This window comes from Poecile atricapillus, chromosome 7 (genome assembly GCF_030490865.1).
Source record: "Poecile atricapillus isolate bPoeAtr1 chromosome 7, bPoeAtr1.hap1, whole genome shotgun sequence".
NCBI classification, from domain to species: domain Eukaryota; kingdom Metazoa; phylum Chordata; class Aves; order Passeriformes; family Paridae; genus Poecile; species Poecile atricapillus.
The window spans coordinates 11,494,908-11,522,904 of record NC_081255.1 but is presented as its reverse complement, the minus strand read 5'-3'; the positions used below and the strand labels follow the sequence as shown (position 1 = coordinate 11,522,904).

Here is a 27,997-nt window from a genome sequence, read left to right as displayed (position 1 = left end):
GGGAGGAGAGCTGTTCGTCAGGGCAGTTGCTCCGCGCTGTTGTTTTGTTTATCGATTTCGAACCCACAGAACCTCACGGCTAGTGCTCGCGGCCCTGCGAGCTCGGGCTGTTTAAATGAAGCGTCGAGCGCTGATTGGCGGACGGTGGAGAGGGCGGGTTGGAACGGGCGCGAGCCGCGCTGGGATTGGCTGAGGGGCGGGGGGCGGGGCTAATGGGCGCGGCCCGCGCGGGGATTGGCGGAGCCCTGGGTTTGAACGCGCGAGCGGCGGTTGGCAGTGTTGCCTGTACAGGGCTGCTGCTCCGCGCCTGCCCGACCATGGCCGCGGGCTCCGTCACCGCAGCGGCGCGGGGGGACCGCGGCCCCGCCAACAAGCCTTCCCGGCGGCGCTGGGTCCCGCGGGGTGGCGAGGAGGACGCGGATGAAGACTCCGCTGTGCTGGTCCTGAGCTACTTTTCTCGGCCGCCCTTCCTCAGCTTCGGCTGCCTGCGTGTGGGCGCCTCCCGCACGCGTCTGTTGGGCATCGACAACCCCAACGAGGATGATGCCGAGGTGGTCATCGATCGCTTTCCGGGCGCTGCCAGGGGCTTCAGCATCGAGCACCGCCGCTTCTTTGTGGAGGTACGGCAGGGGGACACACCAGGGGACGGCTGGGAACTGTGGCGGCCGCAGAGCCGGGGGACGAGGGAGGAGCGGCGTGGGCCTGCCCGGAGGTAGCCACCAGTCACCGGGATGTGCGGCGGGTTCCCAGAGCTGTGGCCCCGGTGAGGGCGGTGCGTGTTGGTTGTGTCTCGCGGTTCGCCTCGAAGGGCGGCAGCAGCTGGGGATGACGGGGTTGGGCCCATTGGGCTAGGGGCTGTCAGCGCTGCGAAAGCGCCACATACAACCTGGTTCAACAGAGAGGTGTTTACAGTGAGGATAAAAAAATAAAATTAAATTATTGTTGTTCCTTAGGAATGTTGTTTAAAAGATAGAGGCCTGTCAAAAAGTTTCAGGGCATATGTTAAGGAAAAAGGCTGAGGGAAGAGGATGCCAGTTCACTGTTCTGCACGTTGATTAGTTGACACAACAGAGAGCAAGTCATGCTTAAAATAGTATTAAACGTTTATGATACCTAAGGAAATGCAAACTGTGGGTATTCTAGTCAATGCCAGTTTTTAAAAGAACAGTTTAGACGAACATACATCTACAATTATCCAGAATTATCCAACTGTCCAGAATGTTTGTGAGAGAGGAAGAAACACTCTGGACATGTCTTGCAACAATGGGCTTATAAAACCAGAGTAAAGTCTCACTGCAAAGTGCTTGAATAATGTGTTCCTCTGGGAACATATGAATGGAATAGAATAGAAATGAATGAATAGAAAGCTTCTTTACTTCCTTGATAATTTGCAGTGTCTTACTTTTTTTCAAGACACTTGTATGTCAGATTTGACTTTAAAAGTTGACACTTGTATTTAGGATCACCTAAGGTCCTAAGTTAATCAGCCTCTGATTATTTGTCCCACCATAATTTTCTCAAAATTACTCTAATTTGCACATTAATATGTACAAAAATTATGTAATTTCTTCTACTCAACTTTACTTAAACCTTCTCCTATGTGTTATATTTATATGTATTCTTTTTTGTTTTCCACGGTAGTTTGATTCAGAGTTATGCAACCTTTTAGTAAGTCAACATTTTTGATAGGGGTTGCTTAAATTTACATGTCAAAGAAGGAAAACTGAATTTAAACATTTAACAATTTTTTATCATTTCATGTTGTCATAATAAATATTACTTCTATATACTGCTCATTGTTTGGTTGATTACTGGATCTTCAATGTTACCTAAGTGTACCTAAATGCTAGATATTAAATGTTTTTTTTCCTCCATTAGTCAGGACAAAGAATATTTGTTTCTGTCACGTGGACACCATTAGAAGAAGGAAAAATCAGAGAACTGGTGACTTTTGTTGTTAATGGCGTCGTAAAACATCAAGCCGTGCTCCTGGGTGCTGCTGAGCAGCCCCCAAAGAAAAAGGTGAGTGTGTGTTTGTTGTATCTTAATTCTGTATCTTTGGCATCTCTGATGCAAATACTGTTTTTATTACTAGAAAATTCAGCAAAGGATGACTGTAAAATAATAAATGATGCTGTGGAAATGCCCGTTGTCCTCAACTTTTTTTAATTGGGTTGGAAAGTAGGTACTGATAAACTACAGCTTAAAAAGTAAAACTGAAACATGACCAAATAAACAGTTTTCAAGCCTGAAAATAAGGTATTGTGAATTTTTGATCAGGGGTTCTTGTTATAATTTTTTAAAACTTTGAATGGGTATGCTAGTAATGTTTACTTTTACATGTAGAAGAATTTAGAAAGCTAGGACACTAACTCGTATTTTTGGTTCTTTTACAGAAGAGTCTTTGGGATACATTAAAAAAGAAGAACTCTTCAGGAACATCTGCAATAGACGTTAAGAAGAGTACTTCAGAAATTAAAAATGTTAATAAAACATTTCGAGTTTCTCAGAAGGTGGATAGACTTAGAAGTCCCCTTCAGTCATGTGAGAATCAGAACACGGTGCAGAATAGTATATCCCAAGGAAATGACCTTCTTGCTGACACAGAAAATCAGCTGCCTCCATCTCCTATTGCACCAATGCTGGAGGAACGTGGCGGTACTGTTCACACACCACTTGCCCTGAGAAGATCTACTACGTATGGGGATATTGATGCCTCTGGAAATGAGGAGTTGTCCAAGATTGATATCTGTAACATCAATAAATGCGTTACTGAGCACAATCAGTTGCAACCTGAAAGTGCCTCCAGTTATGCTGGATTAGCGCAATTGCCAATTTCAAATGATGGCGGAGTTCTTAATTTTACACTCTCACCAGTTTCCACTCAGGAACACTCAGCCTCTGCACCTGTTTTAAGTACAAGGAGAATTTTGAGTCCAGATGCTTTTGTAAGTGGCAATTATCAAGTGGATATAAATGTAATAGAACAGCCTTTTCCAATTCTGTCACCTGATCAATTTGTGAAGGACAATTTTTCAGATAAGCCATCAAAGACTCCTAAGCCTGAGGAAGCATTAGTATCGTCCACCACAGAGACCTGTGTTGTTAAGAGATTTCTACCCTCAAAATGGAATAAAGATGGAGGTGTAGAGACAGAAACACATGTTCACATAGAACATAGCTTAAATGAAGTCTTTGAGCTGCATAATGTAAAATCACAGGCATTTGATTGTGATAAACCCAAGGAAGATCACTGCAGTTTTCGCTCTGCAGAGGAACTTCAGGCTAACAGTCCCCCTCAGAGAAAGCAAACAAAAAAGCGCCCAATCCTTTCTGTCACTGTCATAAAAAGTAAGCCTGGTGCTACTGAAGAAACAAGAACAGAAACCCACCAACCAAAATCTAAAAAATGCCTTAATAAAGCAATACTTGGATGTGTTAATGTGGTGCATGGACATATGGAAGCAGAAACATCTAAATACCTTCCAGTTATAGCTCCCATTTCATCTGAACAGAAGTGTCACAATGACAACGTAAACTCATCTACTGGATCAACTTTGTGTCGAAAGAGGAAAAGTGAAACATACGTAGGAAACAGTAGAGTTACAGCTCCAGTGCATGTGGAAGAGGTGGAAAGAAAAAGAGCTCTTACCTCTAGCATGGACAATAAAACACACAGGGCCAGACGACCATCAGCCTTCAAACCCATGAGTGGAGAGACAGTAGGGCAGAGAAAGAAAGCTGGTGAGCCGTGTTTCCTTCATTTATCATTTTCTGAAAGATGCCTTTGATTAAGAAATGTGTATAGCAACTGGACTGTCTAGCAACAGTCAGCAATATTTTATATCTCTGAAATGTGGGCTTTTGTAATTTGTTAGGTATCTGTTTTAAAAAACTGAAAACTAGGTTAGAGTTTTGGTTATGTAATTGGCTTCAAATTTGCTTTATTCCTATGTAAATTTGTTAATGACAATAATAGGTAAAGTATCTAACAGCTCTTGAGCAGAGACCTTGGTATGTAAATCAAATTTTCTGGAAACTTACTGCAAAAGATTTATCACATGTACATTTACCGTTGTGAATGTTTGCCTTCAGTGCTGTTGTCACATATTTTCAGAAGTAGAATTGCGAAGGCTGGAAAAGACCTCTTGGAACATTGAGTCCAACCACTAACTTGGCACCTCCATGTTCACCACTAAACCATAACCCCAGGTGCCACTCCATGCGCATTTTCAACACTTTTAGGGATGGTGATTCCACCACTTTCCTGGGCAGCCTGTGATAACTACCCTTCCAGTGAAAAAGTTCCTAAGTCTTTTTCATTCTACCTGCTTTTTACTGTCTGTGATTAACTTGTTGTTAGCCTTGTGTAGTTCTCTCTGCCTTATTGTTTGCTGATACTTCGTTGCTTGAAAATCAGAAAATGCTGACAGCTTGCATTTCCATTTATTTTGGGTTTTCTAACTGTTCCAACCGCAAATATGCTCTGGAATGTCAAAGGAATGAGGATCTGGGATTTAAAGATGAATTTAATTTGCAAAATTTAACTACCAGGAAAATTCCTTGTGGCTTTCAGATCAAAATAGCACATGCTGCTTTCTTCAGTAAAATGATCTGTTCTGTGACCTGGATTTGATTTGGGGCTTTCAGTAATGCACTTCAATGTCAGGCTTTTTAAGATGGTCTGCATGAAAACAACGTACTTTGAAATTGAAAGTATTGATATGCAGCAGGAAAAAGTGTTATCTACCAGGTTATTTCTGTTAATCCATTAGGATAAACCTAGAGGGGCTGGACAAGGGCAGAGTAGAGGGGAACAATCCCCTCCCTTGACCTCTGGCCCCCCTCTTGACACAGCTCAGGATTCAATTCGCCTTGGCTCTGAGTGCACACTGTTGGCTCGTGTCCAGCTTTTCATACACCAGAATCCCAAAGTCCTCCTCTGCAGGGCTGCCCTCTCTGAGTTCTTCTCCCAGTCTGTTGTGTCACCTGCACAGCTCAGCTTTGTGTCACCTGCAGACATGCCAAGGGTGTGCTCAATCTCTGTCACTGTCATTGATAAACTATTAAAGAGCACCAGTCTCAAGACAGATCCCTGAGGGACACCCCTCATCACCAGCCTTCACCTGGGCACACAGCCATGGACCACAAGTCTTTGGCTGCAATTCCTTATCCTCCCAATGGTACACCGTCCAAATCCATATCTCTCCAATGTGGAGATGGAAGTGCCATGTGGGTCTGTGTGGAAGGCTTTACAGAACTCAAGGTAGATAACATCGGTCAGTTCCCCTTGTTGACTGTGTCAGCCACTCTGCTACAGAATGCCACCAGACAGGTCAGGGACAATTTGCCCTTGATAAAGCCATGCTCACTGTCTTGATTTGCCTCCTTGTCTTATATGTGCTTTAACATCCTTTTCATGAGGACCTGTTCCATGATATTCCCAGGCACAAAAGTAGAGCTCACTAGTCTGTAGTTCCCTGCATCCACACATCTTCCTCCCCTTTTTAAATCATTGATATCTTTGGAATGGTTCATGGGGAATTACTCTAGTTCTGTACTTTAAAGTGGTATGAACTTTAATACATTAACTTTCACTGATGTATTTGCTGTTGATATTTGTGTGTTGATGCTTATAGGTTCTTCACTTCAGAAGGCATCTAAAGCTACCAAGAGAATTACTAAATATGTGCCTGGATTGGCCCAGTCACAGCTGACATTTGTGAAACCAGTGAAAACAGGTAGGCAGATTCTTGGTGTTTGGTAAAATACTGAACAATATGTCACAACTAGTGTATTGCTGGTGTCAGGTAAGACCTAACTGGTTAGAGCTGATGAAGTATAAGATAGTACCTGAAATGAATCAATTCAATCTAGCAGAAAACTATATGCAATCTTTTGTGATCTGTTTTGTCTACTTATAAGAAAATTGGTTGCAACATATGATCAGCTATAAGTAAATGTTACTTTTTTTTCAAATTGGCCTGTAAGTTTAAAATTACAGTTCTGCTCCCAACTTACTGATGGCTATTAGTTAAATGCCATATCAGTTATCTTCCATATCTGATAACATTTTAAGGCAACAACAGAATACCTCAGAAGAGAAAGTTTCTTCCCAACAAAATAAAAATTTTGCAGTTAAGAGTACTGAGTTGATCTGATTAAAAAAATGCATCTATGCATCTATGAAATGGTTCTTCCTGGTTCTTCCAGTTCAGTTTGGGCTTGCCCCATTGCAAATGGCCTAGGTATCTTGTCTTAGTTCTAGTGCTATAACAACTCAAGACATGTTTTGTGGCTGAAATTTATTTACTAGTCCCTGCCAGTCACTGAAGATTTTAACAATCTGCTATTTTAGTTACGGTGCTAAATGGAGCTAAATTAAAACATCAGTCCTTTCCACAGTGAAATGTATATTGGTTATCAAACATTACAAGAACTGCAAAGACAAGGTTTTTTTTTTTGGGTTTTTTTTTTTTTTAAGTCATCCCTAGGCACCCAATGCCCTTTGCTGCTAAAAACATGTTTTATGATGAACGGTGGAAGGAGAAGCAGCAACGAGGTTTCACCTGGTGGTTAAATTTTGTACTTACCCCAGATGACTTCAATGTAAAAACAAATACCTCACAAGGTAAGAGTACAATAATTTTGTCTTCTCATTTTCTTAGGCTTTATATAATATACTTTATTAACACTAATGAGTAGTAGTACTCATTTAATACTAAACATTTTTAGGGTCATGTTGTCATGTTTTCCACCTTCTGGTAAGTGTGGATGGATCAGTAGCTCCTGGCAAGCACAGCACATCTCTGCATGAGGAGGGTGCTCTGCAACAAGGATGCACTGGAATATGTGGTTGTGGCACTCCACAGTGGGTGGCGAGTGGGGAATCCCCACCTGCTGGAAAATATAGCTGGCACTTTACTAAAAGGATAACCTACTTTTTGCTCTATCTTTAGCTTCATTTGAAAAATCTGAGGATGGAACCATTAATCTTGAAACTGAATTCCTAGCACTGCTCACTTATTAAATAAGTGTTCTTATTTTTAATAGTTGACTGCTATTCTTGTACTTGACAACATATGTATAGTGCAACAGCTGACAAGTTTCCTGAAGGATAAATCATCAGTCAGAATAAAAATAACAAAATGTCAGCTTAAAAGAAGGGAAAAAATAAATGAGGAATAATGAGATATAAATGTAAAAAAATTGTTTGAGATGTAAATGCATGCTTTTTCTGCATGTTTAAACAGTAAATGCAACTGCTCTTATCTTGGGGGAAGAGAACCATCACAAAATGAGCCTTCCTAAGGCACCCACAAAAGATGAGGCATCTCTAAAAGCATACACAGCTCGCCGTAAGCTGAATAGGCTGCGGCGCGAGGCCTGCCGCCTGTTCACCTCCGAAACCATGGTCAAAGCCATCCAGAAACTTGAGGTGGAGATCGAAAGCAGGCGCCTGCTGGTCCGCAGGGACAGGCACCTCTGGAAAGACATAGGTAAGAGGACTGAAACCTGGAATTCTCTCCTCTTGTAAGTAGAAACAGGGTTATTCATACACTGAGTTTGTTTAATCTAAAATTGGTTAATAGAAATTTTTGCATTAATATGAAATGTTTGCTGGATGTAATATTAAAAGATGCTCTCTTGCAGGAGAAAGGCAGAAAGTCCTTAATTGGCTTTTATCTTACAACCCATTATGGCTGCGTATAGGTCTGGAGGTAAGTGGGCTGTGTATATTCTATAATCTAAGTTTAAATGACATATAGCATTTTTTTAGTAGAGGTTGTTTTGGGTTTCTTTTTACTTTCTGTCATACTAATTCAGGTAGGTTCAATTTAGTTATAGCATAATGAATGTATTTTAAATTGTTACAACATACTTGCTTTAAAACAGTGATTACCTTATTGAGAAGGAAATATTTAATCAAGTATAGTGGAAGTTAATTCCATGACAAATAACACAAAAGTGTTTCACTAGCCGTTTCACTTTACTAAACTGGAGAAGAATATCATTGTCTAAAAGAAGTTCCTGATTGATTTCTCAGACATAGATGATCATACATGTTTTGAAATGAAATTAGATCTTCTGAAATTTCCTTTGTCTATACCTTTCAGGGACTCACTTGAAAACTGTTTGATATTTAGAGATCAATTGCCTTTTGTTATTTTAGAAATTCAATAATGTATATGGTTCAAAAAAAATCACAAAGCATTTAAGGTAGCTTTTAATACTTAATTCTGCTTTTTCCCCCCTTCTTTCATATTAGACAATTTATGGAGAACTGATAGCTTTGGAGAGTAATAGTGATGTTACGGGTTTAGCAATATTTATCCTTAATCGCTTGCTGTGGAACCCTGACATTGCAGCTGAATACAGACATCCTGTCGTGCCCCACCTTTATCGGGAAGGTAACAACTACTTCTAAAATAGTTTATTTGTAGCACTTAATTTTTAAACTATCACTTACTGACTTATATCATTTTAGGTCATGAAGAAGCTTTGTCAAAGTTCACACTGAAAAAATTGCTGCTGTTGGTTTGCTTTCTGGATTGTGCCAAACAGTCCAGAATGATTGACCATGACCCCTGCCTCTTTTGTAAGGATGCAGAGTTCAAGGTGAGAGGTGTGATTTGATATCTCCTTCCAGTATTATCCTAAGACTCAGTGTAAAATTTTTTTATTGTTTTTAATCTGACAAAAGTTAAAGCTGTGTGTGACTTGCTAAAAATAATTCTAAAAAATAAGTAATTTTAAGAACTAGAGAAGGAAATATGAAATGTAATTGGGGAAGTACAAGGGGGGAAAATTGTATTCCAATTGACAAATATCGTAGTGTTAAGGTTATTTTTGTTTTTTTTTTTAATTTTAGGCTAGCAAAGACCTTTTGCTTGCATTTTCCCGGGACTTCCTGAGTGGTGAAGGTGACCTTTCCCGCCATCTGTGTTTCTTAGGACTACCTGTCAGTCATATTCAAACTCCACTTGATGAATTTGATTTTGCTGTTACAAACCTGGCTGTGGACTTACAATGTGGCATCCGTCTTGTGTGCGTTGACACAGAATTCTATTGAAATATTTATTTTCTTTTATATAATACTTTAAGTGAACTCCTCAGACACATTAATCATGCAATTATCTTTGTTAGGAGAGCAGTGGAGCTTCTTACCAAAAACTGGAATCTTTCAAAACAACTGAGAGTTCCTGCAGTAAGTCGGCTACAGAAGATACATAATGTTGATATTGTTCTCAATGTCCTGAAAGAGCGAGGAGTGCATTTGAAAGATGAAACTGGTAAGGCCAAGAAATCAAGTTTATTCTAAGTGCATCAGATAACTACTGCACATTTTAATCCCTTGTTTTATTTGATAGGTGCTTCAATTGACTCCAGGGACATTGTGGATAGACACAGGGAACGAACGTTAGCACTGCTGTGGAAAATCGTCTTTGCCTTCCAGGTACTATCCAATTGCTTATTTTGTTTGGATTTTGCTAGTTTCAAAGGCGTAGTAATGAAAACACAACTCTTGCAGGAATATTTGATGTTTGTGAAAGCCTCTACTAATCAAATTTTAGACTGAAATTATTTGCTTTGTAGATTCAAAGTTCCATGTAAACTTTACTAAATTGCTAATTGTTTCCAACAATACAGCTTGGATAGTGTTTTAACTGTGCTTTTTCTTACACATTCATTCAAGTTTTTGCAAAAAAACAAACTTCTGAGTTTATGCTGAATAGTAGCAGAATTGATACTTAAAAGTAAAATAATGTTGATCTCAAACTGCAGGTAGAATCTTAGTAACTGAAAAGGACATTTTGAGGTTACACTGATAAGACAGTTATAGAGTAGTCTGAAGCTATAGTCCTTCTACTTTTTCTTCCTTTTATCTGAAACTGTCAGTGAAACATTCTTGAAATAAGAATGAAGATTTCTTACTGCAATGACATTTCAAAAGTTGGTAGAGGAAGTAAAAATAGTTTTCTTAAGGCTGTTTTAATAGTTAACTTGAGTCAGAGGGTATTTTAAAAATAAGTGTCCAACTGACAAATCCAGTTGGAAGGAACATAATGTATGAAAGGCAGAATAAGATAAAAGTTGAGGTGGAATTTCACCACTAAGTAGTCAGGAATGTAAGTGCAATTAAATATATATAAAGCAAGAATATTAAAGACTTCAGCCACAGAACTATCGCTAAGATAGGACAATATAATAAAAATCAAGGGTAATTATTTTCTTTCTTAAATACTGTTACACTATTATGTAGTTATCTTCCTTCAGTTAGATCTTCTGATGCATGTGTCACAGTTGCATTGCTTTTGATTGGAGAAATAACTTGAGTGAGTAGTGGCTTTATCCAAGCCCTGTGGATAAGCTGCTTCTTCTCCAACCAGCTCAAGTCCTTTTGGAATCCCTCAAAAGAGGAGGTTTGGTACATGAGCTCAGTGTAACTGCAAGCAGGACTGTAATTGTTGTATCCTCATTGCACAGCAAATTGAAATTACACAGGGAACTTCCCTATCTCTCCCAGCTATTAACTAATGCAGTAAGTCCTTTACACAGAACAGTGGGAAGGGTAGATTTAGGGATTTTTATCTGCCATCTCTGCTGGCAAGTCCAGATTGTCTACTACTGGTTGTATTGCAGGTACTGCTAAGAAGTGAGTGGAGATTCTCTTTAAAATGCCATGTCTAAAGCTCTGCATTCAGCAGCAGTAATGCAGGACATGTCAGACTGTTGACATGTCCATTTTTTGTTTTTCTTCCTAACAGGTCGATGTTTTTCTGAATGTGGAACATTTAAAAGAAGAAATTGAGTTTTTGAGGAGCACACACAAGAGAAAAGCACTATTGGGTTCTGTCAAGACTTTTCCAAATTACTTTAGAGTACAGGAAGAGAGTAGTAACTTCTCATCTCAGACTTACAGTGAAAATGTGATGCTGCTGATGGAATGGGTTAATGCTGTTTGTAGATTTTACAATATCAAGGTAAATAGTTTTGTGTACACTTCCACAAGTACGCCATATGCCGTTGTAATTCTTTACAGAACAGAGCTCTTCAAACCATTGAATATGTAGTAGAAGCCAGCGGTAATTATTTGTAAATATTGTTTTGGACTTTGTTACATACATCTGATTTGAAATAATCATTGCTCTGTGAGTTTAACTGCACCTCTCTTTTTAAACAAATCTGTGAAAAAAATTTTCTCTTCCATTTTAGTCTTGTGCATAAAAATGCTTTTTAAAAACAGAGCATTTTTTGCTGGAATGGGAATTGTTTGTGGATTTTTACTAAGCTTTCATTTGTATTTGTGCATAGAATTTCCATGAAAATTATGCTAGTTGTTGGGATAAGGTCAGTTCATCTCCTCAGAGATGTTGGTTTAGAAGGGATATGTTTGCTCATTCCAAGAAAGGAAGCCCTGGTCAGATACTTGACGGTGGTCAGAATACAGTAGTGGCTGCTAGTCTTTCTGAAGGGTAAAACCAAGCTCTTAGGACTGATGTGAATTCAGAACTTATTTCTGTGTTGAAAACCTAGTGCAAAGGTATCTATAGAGATTTATTTGGGATCCTGCTGTAGAAAGATTGTTTTCATAAATGTTTCCCTTGTAGATTGACTGTGTTATGACTCAACACCTCTTTTGTTTCTGGGCTTTCACAGCTGTATGTCACTGTACAGTAAATGTTCAAAGGAAGTACTAGCTCCCTAATTTTTTTTGTTGTTAAAAAGCATTTTGCACTTGGTCACATTTAAAGGTACAAGAGAAGAAATTCTATATCTAGTTTATACAAATTGACTAGAATTTAAGGAATATGTTTTATTTTATTTAACAGGTAGAAAACTTCACAGTGTGTTTCTCAGATGGCAGAGTATTATGTCATTTGATTCATCACTATCACCCCTGCTACATGCCTTTGGAAGCTGTGTGCCAACGAACAACTCAAACTGTAGAATGTTCAAGAACTGTTACAGTGGGACTAAACTCTTCGTCCTCATCTGAGTCTGACACTTCTCTAAATGTTGTAGAAGAAATGTCTGATCAAAGTGAGTTATTTGATGTACAGAAGTTTATGTTAAAATCTATTTCTTTGCACAATTTCACTTGACTAATATTTTGTCTTTACAAAGCTGTAACTCCCTCAGTCCTATACAAGGAACTCTTGGACAATGAAAAGCAAAACTTCCAGCTGATCAATGCTGCAGTTTCTGACCTAGGTGGGATACCAGCAATGATTCATCACACAGACATGTCAAATACAATTCCTGATGAGAAGGTAAAACGCCTTTAGATTTGATATCAACATGTTCTGCCCTCATGTGAATATGTCCTGCTCTTTTGTACAGCCCTTACCCTGCTGTGTTCTGTGTTTCTGTAGGTTGTTATCACCTACTTGTCATTTCTGTGTTCACGGCTTCTTGATCTTCGCCAAGAAACTCGAGCTGCACGATTAATTCAGGCTGCTTGGAGGAACTACAGGCTGAAAAGGCAACTGAAACTCTCTCAGGTACTCTTTGCTTGTGCAATATTCATAGCTTCTACATTAAGAAAAAAAAGGAATATAAATTCAATGGAAAATACAGATTTGTTGGACTAATATTGGCATTTAAACTGAGCGCCATTTCTATCATCAAAATATGCGGCCTTCTTGGTGGTGTAATCTACTAAACTCCACTTTTCTTTTAGATTTCTGAAGTAATTACAGGTATTTAGAGGCTACTGTTCTTTTTTTATGTTTCACCCCTTAAACTCTTCTCACAATATTTCAAATATAAAATAGTTGCACTGCTTCATTAAATCTAAAGGAGTAGTTAGTTCCTATCAATGACTCTAAGACGAGATGAGTAGTTAAACTTCCGCATGTATTTACTATTTTTGTTAAGAAACTAAGCTTTACCAGTCTTTTGAATTGAATTTCTGTATCTTGATTTTCTGGTAGTTATGCCAGATTTAGTGAAGGTTTTAAAGCTATGGCGCCTTAAGGCTTATAAATGCCACCACTGTGTCTTGCTGGATTACATATTGATGTTACATATGGAACAGTGTTCAAGTGAAATATTCTGAGAATCTCTGGTGTAGAAAAAGGACAGAGGTTCTATTTAGGCTTTTTCATCTCCAGTTTATTTACTGTATAAAATCTATACAACCTTAACGATGATGACAAAACATTCTCTTTATAACTCTTTTGAAATAACTAATAGTAAAGATGCTGGTGAGGGAGAAAGACTTAAAATCCTTTAAACATTGCAGGCATTATTTTTATTAATTAATTTTACAATTGCTGTAGGTGGTTATTCAAATCAAAAATTTGAGTGAAAATTCCATAGCTAATGTTCAGTGGAAATTTATTCTTTGTAGGAAAGAGACAGAGCTGCTCGGATAATTCAAAAATCTGCAATGAATTTCTTGGCTCGCCGACATATCCTGAGAAAAGAGAATGCAGCCATTTTCATCCAGAAGCACTGGAGAGGATACTTGACCAGGAGGACTCTCTTCAATCTGGAAAAGGCAAAACTGGAGGAAGCCAGAAATAAATCTGCCACAGTCATTCAGGTAATACAATCTAAAGCAAGATTATACAGCAAGGAAACCCCTTGAAACCTCTAAGAAAAAGCCTTGTTAAGGACCATTTGTGCTGCTTGCAGCAGTTAATGCTTTTGAGAAATGTATTCCTTTTTTATTATTTTTCCCCCCCTCTGCTTTTGAGAGGTTTAGTAAGTTTTTCTTACCAGGGAAAGAGGGTAGTATGCTATTAAATTAACAATTATTCCTTCTTGGTGAATGTTTTGGAATACCATCATTAAAACATGGAGCCTTTAAACAGTTAATATAAGGACTGATGGGATTGTGTTGGTTTTCTTCTTTGCAGCTGCTGAACATTACTTAAGCTTTGAAAAAAAATTAAAATTACTCTTCTAGCATTACGTTACCTGCAGTGGGCACATTGAGAGTGGCAGACATGGCAATGGTAGTTTGGGCAGTTAATTCAGTTTCTCAAGATACTTTCACCACCATTACCCAAAGATAAATATTGCACTCCTAAGACTTTTTAGAATGGATATTAAAGAATTGCTGCTTTATCAGGTAGTGTGAAAGGGAATCTGCTGTTGCCAGGGCAAATTTTCCCAGAATTTAAAATGCTTAAAAACATTTAGCTTTTTTTTTTTTTTTTTTTTTTTCTAAACAGATTTCTGGATTTGACTTCCTAGGGATTAAGACCCAGAGATGAGCTCAGTTGGTCAGAGCATGGTGTCAATAATACCAAAGTCATGGGTATGGGCCATTCAGTCAAGTGTAGGACTTGATCTTTTTGGGTCCCTTCCGACTCAGAATACTTTGTGGTTCTGATAAGTATAGGAATAAGACATCTTACAGTCTGAAGATGACAGGCCTCATTCATGCTTAACTCAACATAGTATGAAGAAAATACTATTTTTTTTTTTTCTACCTGCAGGCTTATTGGAGGAGATACTCTGCAAGGAAAAGATACTTACAGCTAAGACACTCTGTTATTTTTGTACAAGCAAGGATAAGGATGGTGAAGTCTGTTGCTGCATATAAACAGCTTGTTTGGGCTACTGTTAAAATTCAGAGACATCTGCGAGCAACCAAGTTGGCAAAAATACATCAGCAAAGATACAGAATCCTAAAGTCTTCAGCAATTACTATTCAGTCTGCATTCAGAAGATGGAGAAAATACAAAATTCAACAGAAAATTAAAGCAGCTTTGGTGATTCAGAGTTATTTCAAAAAATGGCAATCTTCAAAATTGGCTAAGAGAAGGAGGGCCGCCGTTGTCATACAGTCTTGGTACAGGATGCGCAGAGACCTGAAGAAATATCTACATGTTAAGCACATTATTATCAAGATTCAGGCTTGGTACAGGGGTCAGCTGGCCAGACGTGTTTACCAGGAGCACAGGGCAAAGATAGTGACAATTCAGCAGTATTACAGAGCTTATAAACTGGGCAAAGTTGAGAGAGAGTCTTATTTGCAAAAGCGTGCAGCGGTGATAGTTATCCAAGCTGCTTTTAGAGGCATGAAAGCACGAGAGCTGTACAGACAAGCAAAAGCAGTGAGTGTTATTCAATCACTATGGAGAATGAAACAAGAGAGACAAAAATTCCTGCAGTTAAAAAAATCTGTTACTACATTGCAATCACACCTGAGAAAATACCAACAAGTAAAAAGATACAAAAAGATTAAAAATGCTGCTTCTGTAATTCAAACCCAGTATAAGACACACCTGGCTGCTAAAAAGGCAACTGCTGCTTTCCAAAAGGTACGCCTGGCTGCCATTGTTCTCCAGTCTGCCTACAGAGGGATGCAAGCCAGGAGACAGGCTCATATCCTGAGATCCGTGATCAAAGTTCAGTCCAGTTTCCGTGCTTATGTTGCCCGGAAGAGATTTAAAAACTTGAGAGATGCCACAGTGAAGATTCAAGCTTTTGCAAAGATGAGGCGAGTCCGTAAGCATTACTGTGCACTGAGAGAAGCAACAGTTTACGTCCAGCGAAGATACCGCTCTCAGAGACAGGCTCTTCAATTTAAAGAAGATTATAGGAAATTGAAGAAAGGTTGCATAAGAATTCAGGCTCTAGTTCGAGGCTATCTTGTCAGGAAACAAATACAAAGGTGGAGGGAGGCTGCAGTATTACTTCAGGCCTGCTACAGAATGAAAAGGGGCCGGCAAGAGTACTTGAACATCTATAGTGCTGCCATTGTCATTCAACAACGTTATCGTGCCTGCAAAAAGACCCGGTGTCACAGGCAGGAGTTCTTGCAAGTTAGAAAAGCTGCTGTGTGCTTACAGGCAGCCTACAGGGGTTACAAAACACGCAAAAAGCTCAAACTTGAATGCAGAGCTGCTATTAAAATCCAGACTGCTTTTAGAGCTCATGCTGCACGAGTGAAAGACAAGGCAATGGTTCAGGCCTCCATTGTGATTCAGAGGTGGTACAGAAATTGTAAGGGTGGTAAGAGGCAAAGACTGAACTTCTTAATGACAAGAGCAGCAGTGCTTTCTTTACAAGCAGCTTTTCGTGGCTGGAAGGTGCGAAAGCAGATTCAAAGGCAGCATGTTGCTGCTACTAGGATACAGTCTACCTTCAGAAAATTCAGGGCTGTGAAGAAGTTCAGACTTGTGAAGCACGCTGTGCTAACCATCCAAAGGCATTACAGAGCCAAAGTTCTAGGCCAGAGACAGCGGCAAGAATATGTTCAGCTGCAAAATGCTGCAGTGTGTCTTCAGGCACTATGGAGGGGAAAAGCTGTGAGAAGAAGGTATCAGAAGAAACATCATCTTGCAATGATTATTCAATCCTATTACAGAATGCACATAAATCAAGTAAAATACAAGAAACTAAGACAAGCCACTTTGATGATTCAGAAATACTACAGAGCCTACTGTATGAAAAAATCTGAACGGGCAGTTTATCTAAAAACCAAGGCAGCTGTGTTAGTCTTGCAGTCTGCTTACCGTGGGATGACTGTGAGGAGACAACTGAACAAACTGAACAAAGCTGCTACAACTATACAAGCTGCCTTCAAATCTTACCTGGTCAAGAAGGAATACAAAAGACTTAGATCTGCAGCTATAGCTGTTCAAAGGCGTTATCGTGCAGTTGTTCATGCTAAATGTCAAAGGCAGAGGTATTTGTCTTTAAAAAGAGTCACAGTCCAAGTGCAGGCGATTTACAGAGGTGTAAGAGTGAGGCAACAGGTTCAGCGTATGCACCGAGCAGCTGTTTGCATCCAAGCCATGTTTAAGATGTATTGCATGAGCATAAAATATCAGTCAATGAGAGTGGCAGCAATACGAATTCAAAGGCAATACAGAGCATTTTGTTTAGGTAAAGTACAACGCAAAAAGTACTTGGAACTAAAAAAGTCTGTTATTATCCTCCAGGCTGCTTGCAGAGGCATGAAAGTCCGACAAGACTTAAAAACTATGCACCAGTCAGCAGCAATAATCCAGTCCTATTATCGGATGTACAGACAACAGAGGGATTTTAGAAAGTTCTTGCTTGCAACAAGGCAGATTCAGCAGTGGTTCCGTGCTTGTAAGGAGAGAGACGCACAAGTTCACAACTACATGATTATGAAAAATGTTGTACTGCGCCTCCAGGCTGCGTTCCGTGGTATGAAAACAAGAAGACTCATCAGAACCATGAATGAATCAGCTATGATTATTCAAAGAAGGTTTAGAACTTTCCTTGAAAGAAAACGTTTTCTTTCCATTAAGTCAGCTGCTGTTGTAATTCAGAGAAAATACAGAGCAACAAAACTAGCAAATATTCAGCGTCAAAAATATATCTCTCTCCTTAATGGCGCTGTTATCATACAGTCTGCTTATAGAGGATTTGTGGTTAGGAAAAAAATGCAGCAAATGCATCAAGCTGCTACAGTTATTCAAGCAATGTTAAGAATGCGTAAAATTTACACTTCTTATCAAGCACTCAGGCTTGCTTCAGTAATCATACAGCAACGTTATCGAGCTTACAGAGAAGGGAAGCGTGAGAGGGAAAAGTACTTAAAACTGTACAATTCTGTTTTAGTTCTTCAAGCTGTCTACAGAGGAATGAAAACAAGATGCTTCCTGAAGAGACAACATGAGGCAGCACTTACAATACAGAGAAACTACCGAATGTACAGGCAGTACTGTCATTACAGAAGAGTTCAGTGGGCAGTCCAGCTAATACAGAGGAGGTACAGAGCCCACAGGCTCAGAAAAATTGCTGTAGAGCATTACACTTCATTAAAGAAAGCAGCAGCTTGTATCCAGAGGGCTTTTCGACACATGCAAGCAAGAAAACAACGGCAAGAAATGCACCGTGCTGCAACTGTGGTTCAGAAAAACTTTAAAGCCTTCAGAGAACGTCAGAGATATCTCTCTCTTAAAGCAGCTACTCTTGTCTTTCAGAGACGGTACCGAGCTTTGGCTCTGGCAAAGCAGCATGCTCTGGAATATCAGTGTCTCCGCAGAGCAGCTGTTCGCATCCAGGCTGTGTACAGAGGTGTCAGGGTGAGGAGGAGTCTCAAGCACATGCATTCAGCTGCCAGTACAATACAGGCAGCTTACAGAATGCTCAGGGATAGAAGGGCCTATCACAATATGAGAATTGCAGCTATGGTTATACAGAACTATTCTCGATCCTATTTGAAAGGAAAGAACCAACGCAAGAAGTATCTGACAATGAAGAGTTCTGTTCTTGTTATTCAAGCAGCATACAGAGGAATGAAGGCACGGCAGGAACTGAAACTCCTGCATGTTTCAGCAGTTGTAATACAGTCCAGCTATCGCATGTATGTACAGCGTAGGTGTTACAAACAGCTGTGCTGGGCTGCCACAGTTACACAGCAGAGGTTCAGAGCCAAAATGGCAAGAGAAGCTGCCATGAGAAATTATGCGGATATAAGAAAGGCCGTCATTTGCCTTCAAGCTGCTTTTCGTGCTAGGAAAGCCAGGGAGTTATATAAAGCCAATGCTGCTGCACGGCGCATTCAATCATTCTTACGAATGTGTGTGGAGAGGAGATACTTTCTTGCACAGAAATCAGCAGCAGTAATGATCCAGTCCATGTACCGATGCCGAAGAGCACGGACTCGCTATACACTGATCCGGAGCTCAGCAGTTGCTGTTCAGAGGTGGTACAGACGGTGTCTCAGGGCTCGTTCACAGAGGGCAGAATACTTGGCTCAAAGACGAGCAATAGTCATTATTCAGTCTGCCTTCCGAGCTATGAAAGCAAGAAAAACAGCAAGGCAACTACGAGCTGCAAGAAAGATTCAGTCTTTTCTTCAGATGGCTCTGCAGCGTAGAAAATACATCCAACTCAGAGCAGCAGCTGTTACATTGCAATCCTATTACTTAATGCATAAATGTAAATCACAGTATATGAACTATAAAAAAGCAGCAGTTGTCCTGCAGTGGCACTACCGATCCCACCTGACTGTGAAGCACCAGAGAATGACTTACTTACAAACCCGGAGGAACATTATCCTTGTGCAGGCCACAGTCAGAGGATACATTGAAAGGAAGAGGTTTCATAAAATGAAAGAAAGCACAATTAAAATTCAGGTACTTCTGAATTAATAGTACGGGGATTTGAGTGTTTTGTTTTTCATATTGTTGGTGTTTTAAAGATTTACTGTTCTTGCAAACCACAGTTTAAAGCTAAAGGAGAATCAGTTTCTGAAGTGTATTACAGGGCAGATGTATAAAACTCACTACCACAGAACACAGAAATAAGGTTCTTTAAGACAACTGAATTTCACGTCTGAATATTAGTGGCTTGATGAATGTTTTCTTTGATGGGAAAATGAATGAAAGCTGTCTTGATGTATTGTATGAGAGGGCACTGGTATAAAGTGGGTATACTGGGTATAAAGTGAACATAAATGGCCAAAAAAATGATTGCTACATTTTTAAGGACTCATGTTTAGAAAAGTGTGAGTAAATCAATCATGTTAGTCCTCCTAGGTTTACTAATTGGCCCTAGACTAATTGAAGTGCCTAACTAACATCTTAAAGAGGAATTTAAGGAGGGAAATTCCCCCAAATCAAGGAAGAAAGGGAAATAAATCATCTCTCATAAAAATTTGTGATTCACTGAGAAGCCTGATCTAATGGGTATCCCTGCCCATGTTGGATGGGTTGGAATTAGACCATCTTTAAAAGTCCCTTCCAACCCAAACCATTCAAGGATTCTGTAAGAATTTCTTAGGTTGGTTTTACTCTCTTGTTGGAGACCACATGCTATACTTAACTGATTGAAAGCAGATGTGCTTTCCTCACCTCCATATTTTGGGGAGATTGGTAGCTGCTTCGTTATTTTCTGAGTGTTTAACTTGTACATCCTGAACAATATAAGGATGGTTACTTTCCTTAAAAGGTAGAAAAAATAATAAATTTTGACATAGGAAATATGTTTATTTCTATTGCTGTTTTTATAATAAGCCAGTGAGTACAGCTGTACATAGAAATATGCAAACATTCCCAGCTGATATGATGCAAGTGGTGAAATATTCCAAGTTTGTCTTTTTCTTTGAAGGCCTCTTTCCGTGGATTTATTCAGAGACAGAAATATCTTCTGTGCAAGTTTTCTGCTGTGTTAATACAGCAGCACTACAGAGCCCATCGGATGCGAAATATTGATCAGCACAGATTCCATCAAATGAAAAAAGCTGCCATTACAATTCAGGTAATCATAAAAGTGTTTTTAATTGAGTGTTTGGGTTTTTTTCTCTCTTGTATTTGTTTCTGCACAATATAGTTATTTTTGCAGACTAATATTAAAGAGTGGCATCTGTGGTATTTCCCTGAATATGTTTCACTTGCTTTTGAAAACCTCTAGTTATGAGAAATTTATATTTGTAGTATTTTAGAGATAGGAATCCTAAGAATTGTTCCTGTTGATATGATATTTTTCTTTTTAATTTTGTTCATTCCATTAACAGTTCTGATTTATTTTTATTTGTATTTGTCTAATAGGCAGCATACAGAGGTTATAAAGCCAGGCAGTGGGTTAGCAAAATGAGAGCAGCACAAGTCATCCAAGCATGGTTCCGAGGTCACAAGGCACGAAAGGAATACACGTCTGTGCTCAGAGCTACCCTTGTTATCCAGAGTCACTTCAGAGCCAAACAGCTGCGGACTCGGTAATACCGAATCTGAGATACATCATTCCACTTCTCAAAGCTTTTATTATGTAATTATTTAGTGCTGCACTGCACTCTTTAGAACTCTGCACGTTCTCAGGCTCTGCTCCTGCAGCATCCTTGTAACATGTGTGAGCATAACCCTATGGGTGCAGGTGGGGTTATTCTTTTGCACAGGATTTTCATTACATTTAATTGTTTTCCTAGAGTGGAAGCTCCTTCACAAGTTTAAATTATGTTTATTTATTGTTTAAATATATGTTATATTTATAGCATATAAATGTATGTTTTCTATTACTCTAGAAAGAGTAGGCCTTGATCTTTTTTTCTCTTCTCTTTTTTGCAAGAAAAATGTTCAGGATATTGTTAAAATTCCAGCATACGGTTGTAGGTTGAAAAACTATTTCATCTTAATCCACAATGCAACAGTTAAACTGATTTATGTTTATTTTGCTATGAGATCAGCCTGGTAGCTCATCTCATTCTGAACTGTCCCATGCCAGTAGCAGTAGGGGATGCTGTTCAGTGATACAAGATCCTTCCTCAGCATCCCGGCTTTTTAAACATACCTGCCTATTCCTTTTATTATCCTTTTATGAACCTGTTGTATGTCAATCTGTCCAATACCTTTCAAACTGCTGTGTCCCTCCCCAGCCTCCTTTGGCAGGAAGTTAGGGAAATACCTCCTATGGGAAACCAGAAAGTATCTTCTGTTTAAAATCAATCTTTCTGCCAGTGTTGCTGGCTATTCCCAAATTTGTGTTCCAAGATCTGGTTGAGAACAGCTCTGCTTTTCCAATATCTGTCTTAATGATTTCATAAACCATCACTGTTCTTTTACTTAAAAATGCATTTCCGTGTTAGGTTTTTGAAAATGAGGTCCTGCGCCCTTACCATCCAAAGGGTCTGGAGAGCGACCCGCACTGCACAAATGCTTCAGCAGCAGTTTCTGGCAACCAGGAGTGCTGCAGTTAGGATTCAGTTGGCATACAGGCAGTACAGGGCCAGGAGACTTCTAAGAGAGGTATGTTTTCACTTGTACTCTCATGTGTCATGGTTACTTCAAACGTTTTCAATATATTTGTGTGATTTTGTCATAAATGTCTGCAGAAACATAGAAAAGGTGGAACCAGAGCAAAGACTGTTCAATCCTCAAAATAAGAAATATCATTTTGCTTTAAGCAACAGGATTGATTATTGATTTTGAACAGTTCTCATTGTTGAATTACCCCTCTATATACTGATACCAAAATAAAATGCCAAATTTTCTGCTGGCTTTATTGCTTGCAAATTTAAGCCCATATTTTGACCCCATTTAGGTAAGTGAAAAGACCTTCCAAATGGTAAAAGTTAATTTTATATAAACTGCTATTATATGAGTTTACTTGTATTGCTCATTCTATTTTTGTTCTTATGATGGAAAAAAAACCTGTAGAAATAAAAATAAATGTATATTGATCCTGACACGAATGAACAGAAGTTTAATTATCAATGCATTCTTTAATATCTTTTCCAGAAGCATCAGGCTGCATGTCTGATCCAAAATGCATATAGAGGTTTCAAGGCAAGAAGGAAATTTGTTCAACAAAAAGCTGCTGCTGTAATTATCCAAAAGCATCTGCGGGCTTGGCAGGAAGGCAGGCTTCAATTTCTGAAATACAGGAAGACTAGAAGAGCTGTCATTAAACTGCAAGCATTTATTCGGGGTTATTTAGTCAGGAGAAAGGTTGGTATAATTCAAATTAAAACTGCTTTGGATGTAATGTACCTCTAGAGCTGTTTTTCCATTAATTCTGACTGGCAAGGAGAGGAAACCTTGATTTCTCGGTGTTAAAATCAAATTCTTGTTGGTTGCTTTGAGTATTGGGCGGGTCAAAATAGATCAAACACAGTTTGAGCCTTTCCTTACAATCCTTTAGAACTAAAGTAGGTTTTCACTGTTGGGTATTGTTTTAGCTTCTGAGATCTTTGTGGCTTACCTATAACTAATAACTCTTCACACATAGGCTTGCAATGAAATTGTTCTCTGCTATGTATTGGTGATGTTACTTACAATCACTTCTCTGTGTTACCATTTAGATTAGAGACCTGGTGCTGCAGAGAGGTAGCTTACTGTAGTTCTGAGGTGATTTTCAGTATCTAATAGTATGTTGCTGTGGACTATGTTCTTTGTGTGGACATCCAGCTACCTCAGAGTATGAAAATTAATGATGTTCCCTGTTTTGTTTTCTCTCTACAGATTTCAGATCAGAAACAAAAGAAGAGACTTCTTTATTTTACAGCAGCTGCATATCATCATATCTCTGCAATTAAAATTCAAAGGGCCTACAGGATTCACCTCACCTTAAAACTTGGACAGACACACATCTCATCTGTTCTTATAATACAGGTTGTTCTGATTAAGGCTGAATGATTTGTATAACAGTAACTTGTTTTCAATGAGCTAAGCTGTAGCACTAAGACAGTGTAGTTCCTTCACATGTGAAAATAAGGCTAAATAATGGAGACTATGATTTACTAAATAACACTGCTTATGCACGGCAAAGCAAGCTCTGGAGGCTATAAAGTATTTTAAAGTTTAGGATGGATAGGACAATTTGTTTTTTTCAGACCCTTAAGCTTGCTAAATAAATCTAAGTGCTGTCTTAGCTTATTTCTTTATATCCTGCTGGAGGTAGAAAAGATCAGACACCAACCTGTAAGGTTTGTGAAATGTCGAATATCTCCTTACATAAACAGTCCCTTGGGATACTGATTTATTTGGCTGGATGCTTCTGATCTGCCAGTGGTATTAGAGCCTGCTTAGGTTGCAGCATTTTAATAAAACTAGGTTTTACTTATCTAAAAACAAGATCAAAATCAGGTCTTCTTTACAGTACTGCTAAATTATAAAAATAATTTCCAGGTCTCCAAACTGACCATTAGCTTAGTTCCAGTATGGGAGGCCAGCACTGGATAAATGGAAAGGCTAAAATGGGAGCTTTGAAATAGCTGTTCTTTGGTCAGGGATATCATGGCAAACTTTGCCCTACTACTTCTCCATGTATAAAATCTGTTATTTCTCCCCATAAGTTAGATTTTTCCCTTTAGGGAAAGAGAGAATGGATGGAAAAGGGCTTTTTTTCTCTGATTTGGTACACAGTACCATCTCCCTTCTTTGTTTATAGAAGGGAAGAAACAGAGCTGGGAAGTGAGAAAAATGAGTGGTGGTTCTCCTTAAAAGCTAGCCAAGAGAAAGAGAACTCTTATGACATAGTAATGCTGTGTGCATTTATATCTATTATAAGATATAAATATTATATCTTTTGGTCAGCCCTGAAGTGGTCATACAGTTGGTCTAGATCATCATTGTAGGTCCCATCTAACTGAAAACCACTCTATCTATCCCCTTCTCCGCCCGTCCTTCTCCGCCCGTCCTTCTCCGCCCTTCCTTCTCCGCCCTTCCTTCTCCGCCCTTCCTTCTCCGCCCTTCCTTCTCCGCCCTTCCTTCTCCGCCCTTCCTTCTCTGCCCTTCTCTCCTCAGAATGCTTCCATAGTGGCTCCTAGTTAAGATTTCATTCTGCGGTCTTGCATTTCAGCTATCCAAGGCCAATCAAAGTCATAGAGATTATTTGTGACTGGTGATGTTTATAGTGCCTGTATCTGTCAGCTTGTGTTAAAACACTCAGTTTTTATCAGTGCTCATTTAGGGTGGGAAAAGGGAATCAAGGGGAAAAGTTTTAAATAAACAGAAAGGTGCTTTCATTTTAAACAGAGATGGTTCCGAGCAAAAATGCAACGGAAGAGATTTTTAAGAAATTATCAAAGACTCCTTCAGTTACAACGTGTGGTTCGAAGCTGGCTGAATCACAGGAATGAGGCAGCAACCGTAATCCAGAGAAATGTGAGGAGATTCCTTGCCTGCAGGCGCAGGAGGAAATTTGCAGTGGGAATAATTAAATTTCAGGTAAACACCTTATGTAAGAAAATAACAGGTTTGGGTTTATTTTTATTATCTGGTTTTTTTTTCTCATGGGTTTTTGGGGAGAGAAAAGATCTTTGCTTTGGTTGATGACTTTATCAGTGAAATTGCAAGCCAAGTCAGCTTTGGTTTAGCCATAAAAGCTGAAGGCAAACAGACCATGAAGGAAAACTAAGCAGATAATGGTTGAGATGACTTAGGCTGGGAGAGTGTGTGTGGACTGAATATGCATGGAATTTTTTTGCCTTTTGTCTTGAAAGTCCAGTATTTGAAAGATAAACACTGAGTGTTAATGACTTAAAATTGAATACCAAAGGTCATTCAGTACTTTGTCAGACTTGTGTAAAACTGATTTGGAATGGTGATGAAAGTTCTGTTGTCTTGTCTCTTCTTTACAACTTTTTCTCTTTGTGGAATTCCTTTCCTGTAGGCATTGTGGAGGGGATATTCTTGGAGAAAAATGACTGACACAGCAAAAACCAGAGCTTTAAGACGCAGTTTAGAAAAGGCCAAAGAAAAGAGCAGAGAAGAAAACAAACTGGGCAACAGAACTGCAATTGCAATTGACCACCTTCTAAAATACAAACATCTCTCCTACATTCTTGCAGCACTGAAGCATCTTGGTCAGTATTTTGTTTTATTATAACTGTTTTTTCAGAATTATAAAAACTGGATTTTTTCAGCTGAGGAGAGTTCATAATATTTAGGCTTTCTGCATGACCATAAAATGTGAGTGTTGGAGGGTATAATGGAGGGTTTTCCAGACTAAAATTAGATTATTGATTTAAGAACAATATTTGAATGGTTATGTAGAGATAGGAAATCCTGTATGATTGCTCTAATTTCCCATCAGCTCTAGTAGTGCTATACCTAACATAAGTTTATTACCATTTTTACTATCAGTATATGTTCTCTATGGATCATTTTATGGATCATCTACTTAATTTTTAGTCTGGAATATTAAAATTATTGCTTTAGAAACACTTAATAATTGCAGTTTTACTTTCACTTTTACTTAAAAATTGAGAAAATCCTGGCTTACAATTATTTTGCTTGAACTTCAGACTTTTCTCTATTTGTTTTCTTTAATTGTTTTAGAAGTGGCTACCAGGCTGTCCCCACTGTGTTGTGAGAATATGGCCCAGAGCAGAGCAATCTTCAGTATTTTTGTTCTGATTCGAAACTGCAACCGTAGTGTTCCATGCATGGATGTGATCAGATACTCAGTTCAGGTTCTACTCAATGTTTCAAAGGTAACTTGAATATTTTCTTTTGCAGGTTTATAAGCAGTAGGCTACTACTGCTACTACTCCACAAGCAGTACTTGTTTATCCACAACATTTCTGAATAAATCTGGAACAACAAAAGTAGTAGTTTTGAATAAAAATAGGTTCTGATTTTGCACTGTTATTTTGAAACCAGTTATTTATTTACCTTGTAACAGTTATATGGAGGTTTTTGGTGAAAAAATTATTTCATGGCTTTTAAGGCATTGCAAGGTACCATGAGTATTTTTAAATTTCTCTGAAATTATTCTAATTAATTTATTTTAAATGTAAAATCGGATTCTATGGGTTTCTAAACAAGGGAGGAAGCACAAAAGGCACCTTTTTATAGTCTGTTATGATTGTGTAAATACAGGAGCAATTTGTATTGCTTGGATACCAGTTCAGTTACAAATTTATTCTAGGGGAGAATATGAGCTTTGCTTTTTCCTCTAACCTCTAAGTAGTACCCTGTAAACTAAGGATATTTTAAAGATCCGTCTATCACGAAACTTTCTTTCCTCTTTATTGTTTAACAGTATGAAAGAACTACTCAAGCTGTTTATGAAGCTGAAAATTCTATAGATACTTTACTAGACCTACTGCAAATGTACAGAGGCAAAGCTGGAGACAAAGTTTCAGAGAAGGGAGGAAGCATTTTCACAAAGACCTGTTGTTTGCTGGCCATCCTCTCAAAGGACTCAAAAAGAGCTTTGGTAAGACCTCAATGTTTTGGGTTTAATAATTTAATTTAACATACTTTTCTCGCATGTTTTAGTGGTGTTTGTAATTTTTTTTTCTCTCCCATACCCGTTATGACTGTAATATTAATTTTGACTAAACATTGGTTTAAAAAAAACACATTTACAAGATGGTGAACACACTCATATTTTCTTGATTTAAGCTGCTTTTGAACTTGCAGTATTGACTGTGTGCTGTTTTCACCTTTCCTCAGGAAATCCGAGGCATGCCAAGAACTGTTTCTTGCATCCAGAGCCTGTTTAAACTCACAGCTCGGAAACACAGGATGGATGCAGAGAGAATACTTATGAAGCAGAAAACAAGCACTGCCTTAGGTGGGAGCTGCTCTGTTCCAGTTACTCCTCTAAGAATAAAAACAGTTTCAAGGTAAGTGCTTAAAAATTAGTCTTTTATTTCTGCTGTGACATTGAAATCTTTTAATCCAAGCTACTAATCTTTTCACAGGATTAAACCAGACTGGGTCTTGAGAAGAGATAACATGCAAGAAGTCGTGGATCCTCTGCAAGCAATTGTGATGGTGATGGACACACTTGGCATTGCCTGCTTCTGAAATGTAAATGATGTATAGGAAGATGTATTTGTACAGTATGTATGTAGTAAATGGATAAATGATTTTGAAAAAAGCAAATAAGTGTTAAACTACCCTTGAAAATGTTTTTTTAGGTTGGCGTTAACATTTTTTGGTAACTTTTCATATTGCATACAGTTTTGAAACCCTATTTTGTACTACTGTCAAAAGCAATTGTACAATAAAATCTATTCACTGGATTTTACTGGAAATTTCACTGGCAATATGTTGTTGTCACACAACTGTGAATATTACAAATAGCATGGGATTCTTCACTCTGATTAGATATTGTAGAATTCTATTAAAATTCCATTTGTAATTTCAGTAATGCCTGATCTAAAGACTTTGAAAGGGATGCTTGGACTGTGGATTTTGAAACTTGCTGGTTTGGGGGAGCTTGAATCTACTTTACTAATGTCTTAAAGGATCACGTGTGGCAGCAAGAAAAGAAAATATAATTTCTCTGTTTTGTAAACAATGCAAGATAGTGGTGGAACAACAGGACGTTGTAAGGGTGAATTCAGAAAATCTGACCTGACAGTTTAAGGGAGATGATGTCTAAGTTTTTTCTTACTATCATCAAGTGAGCCATACATACAAGCATGCATCTCCTCTGGCTGAATAGATTGTGTTCATCACAGCATCCCTGTTCATTCTGTTCTCTTCTGTGTTCTCAGAACTGCATTTTCTTAGAGAAAGGCTAAGATAATGCAAACTGTAAAATTACACCCGCCTATTCCCAAATTTAGGCATTATATCTCTAATGATGCTAAATCAACTGA

The 27,997-nt window shown here is 38.7% G+C and overlaps 1 protein-coding gene across 1 annotated transcript; it reads left to right on the top strand.

Annotated features, from left to right (window-relative positions):
- The first annotated feature begins 317 nt into the window (after positions 1-317).
- Positions 318-27,358, top strand: ASPM (assembly factor for spindle microtubules). Its single transcript, XM_058842830.1, has 29 exons — positions 318-620; positions 1,879-2,022; positions 2,397-3,744; positions 5,640-5,741; positions 6,485-6,631; positions 7,254-7,499; positions 7,654-7,721; positions 8,270-8,411; positions 8,489-8,619; positions 8,873-9,048; positions 9,148-9,293; positions 9,372-9,457; positions 10,770-10,985; positions 11,835-12,045; positions 12,130-12,275; positions 12,378-12,506; positions 13,358-13,552; positions 14,454-19,079; positions 20,053-20,202; positions 20,493-20,659; positions 21,524-21,683; positions 22,176-22,385; positions 22,899-23,048; positions 24,414-24,605; positions 25,051-25,243; positions 25,719-25,873; positions 26,425-26,601; positions 26,841-27,013; positions 27,092-27,358. Exons 1-29 carry the CDS (start codon positions 318-320, stop codon positions 27,195-27,197), a joined length of 10,395 nt encoding a protein of 3,464 aa, XP_058698813.1. The 3' UTR covers positions 27,198-27,358.
- The last annotated feature ends 639 nt before the right edge of the window (positions 27,359-27,997 follow it).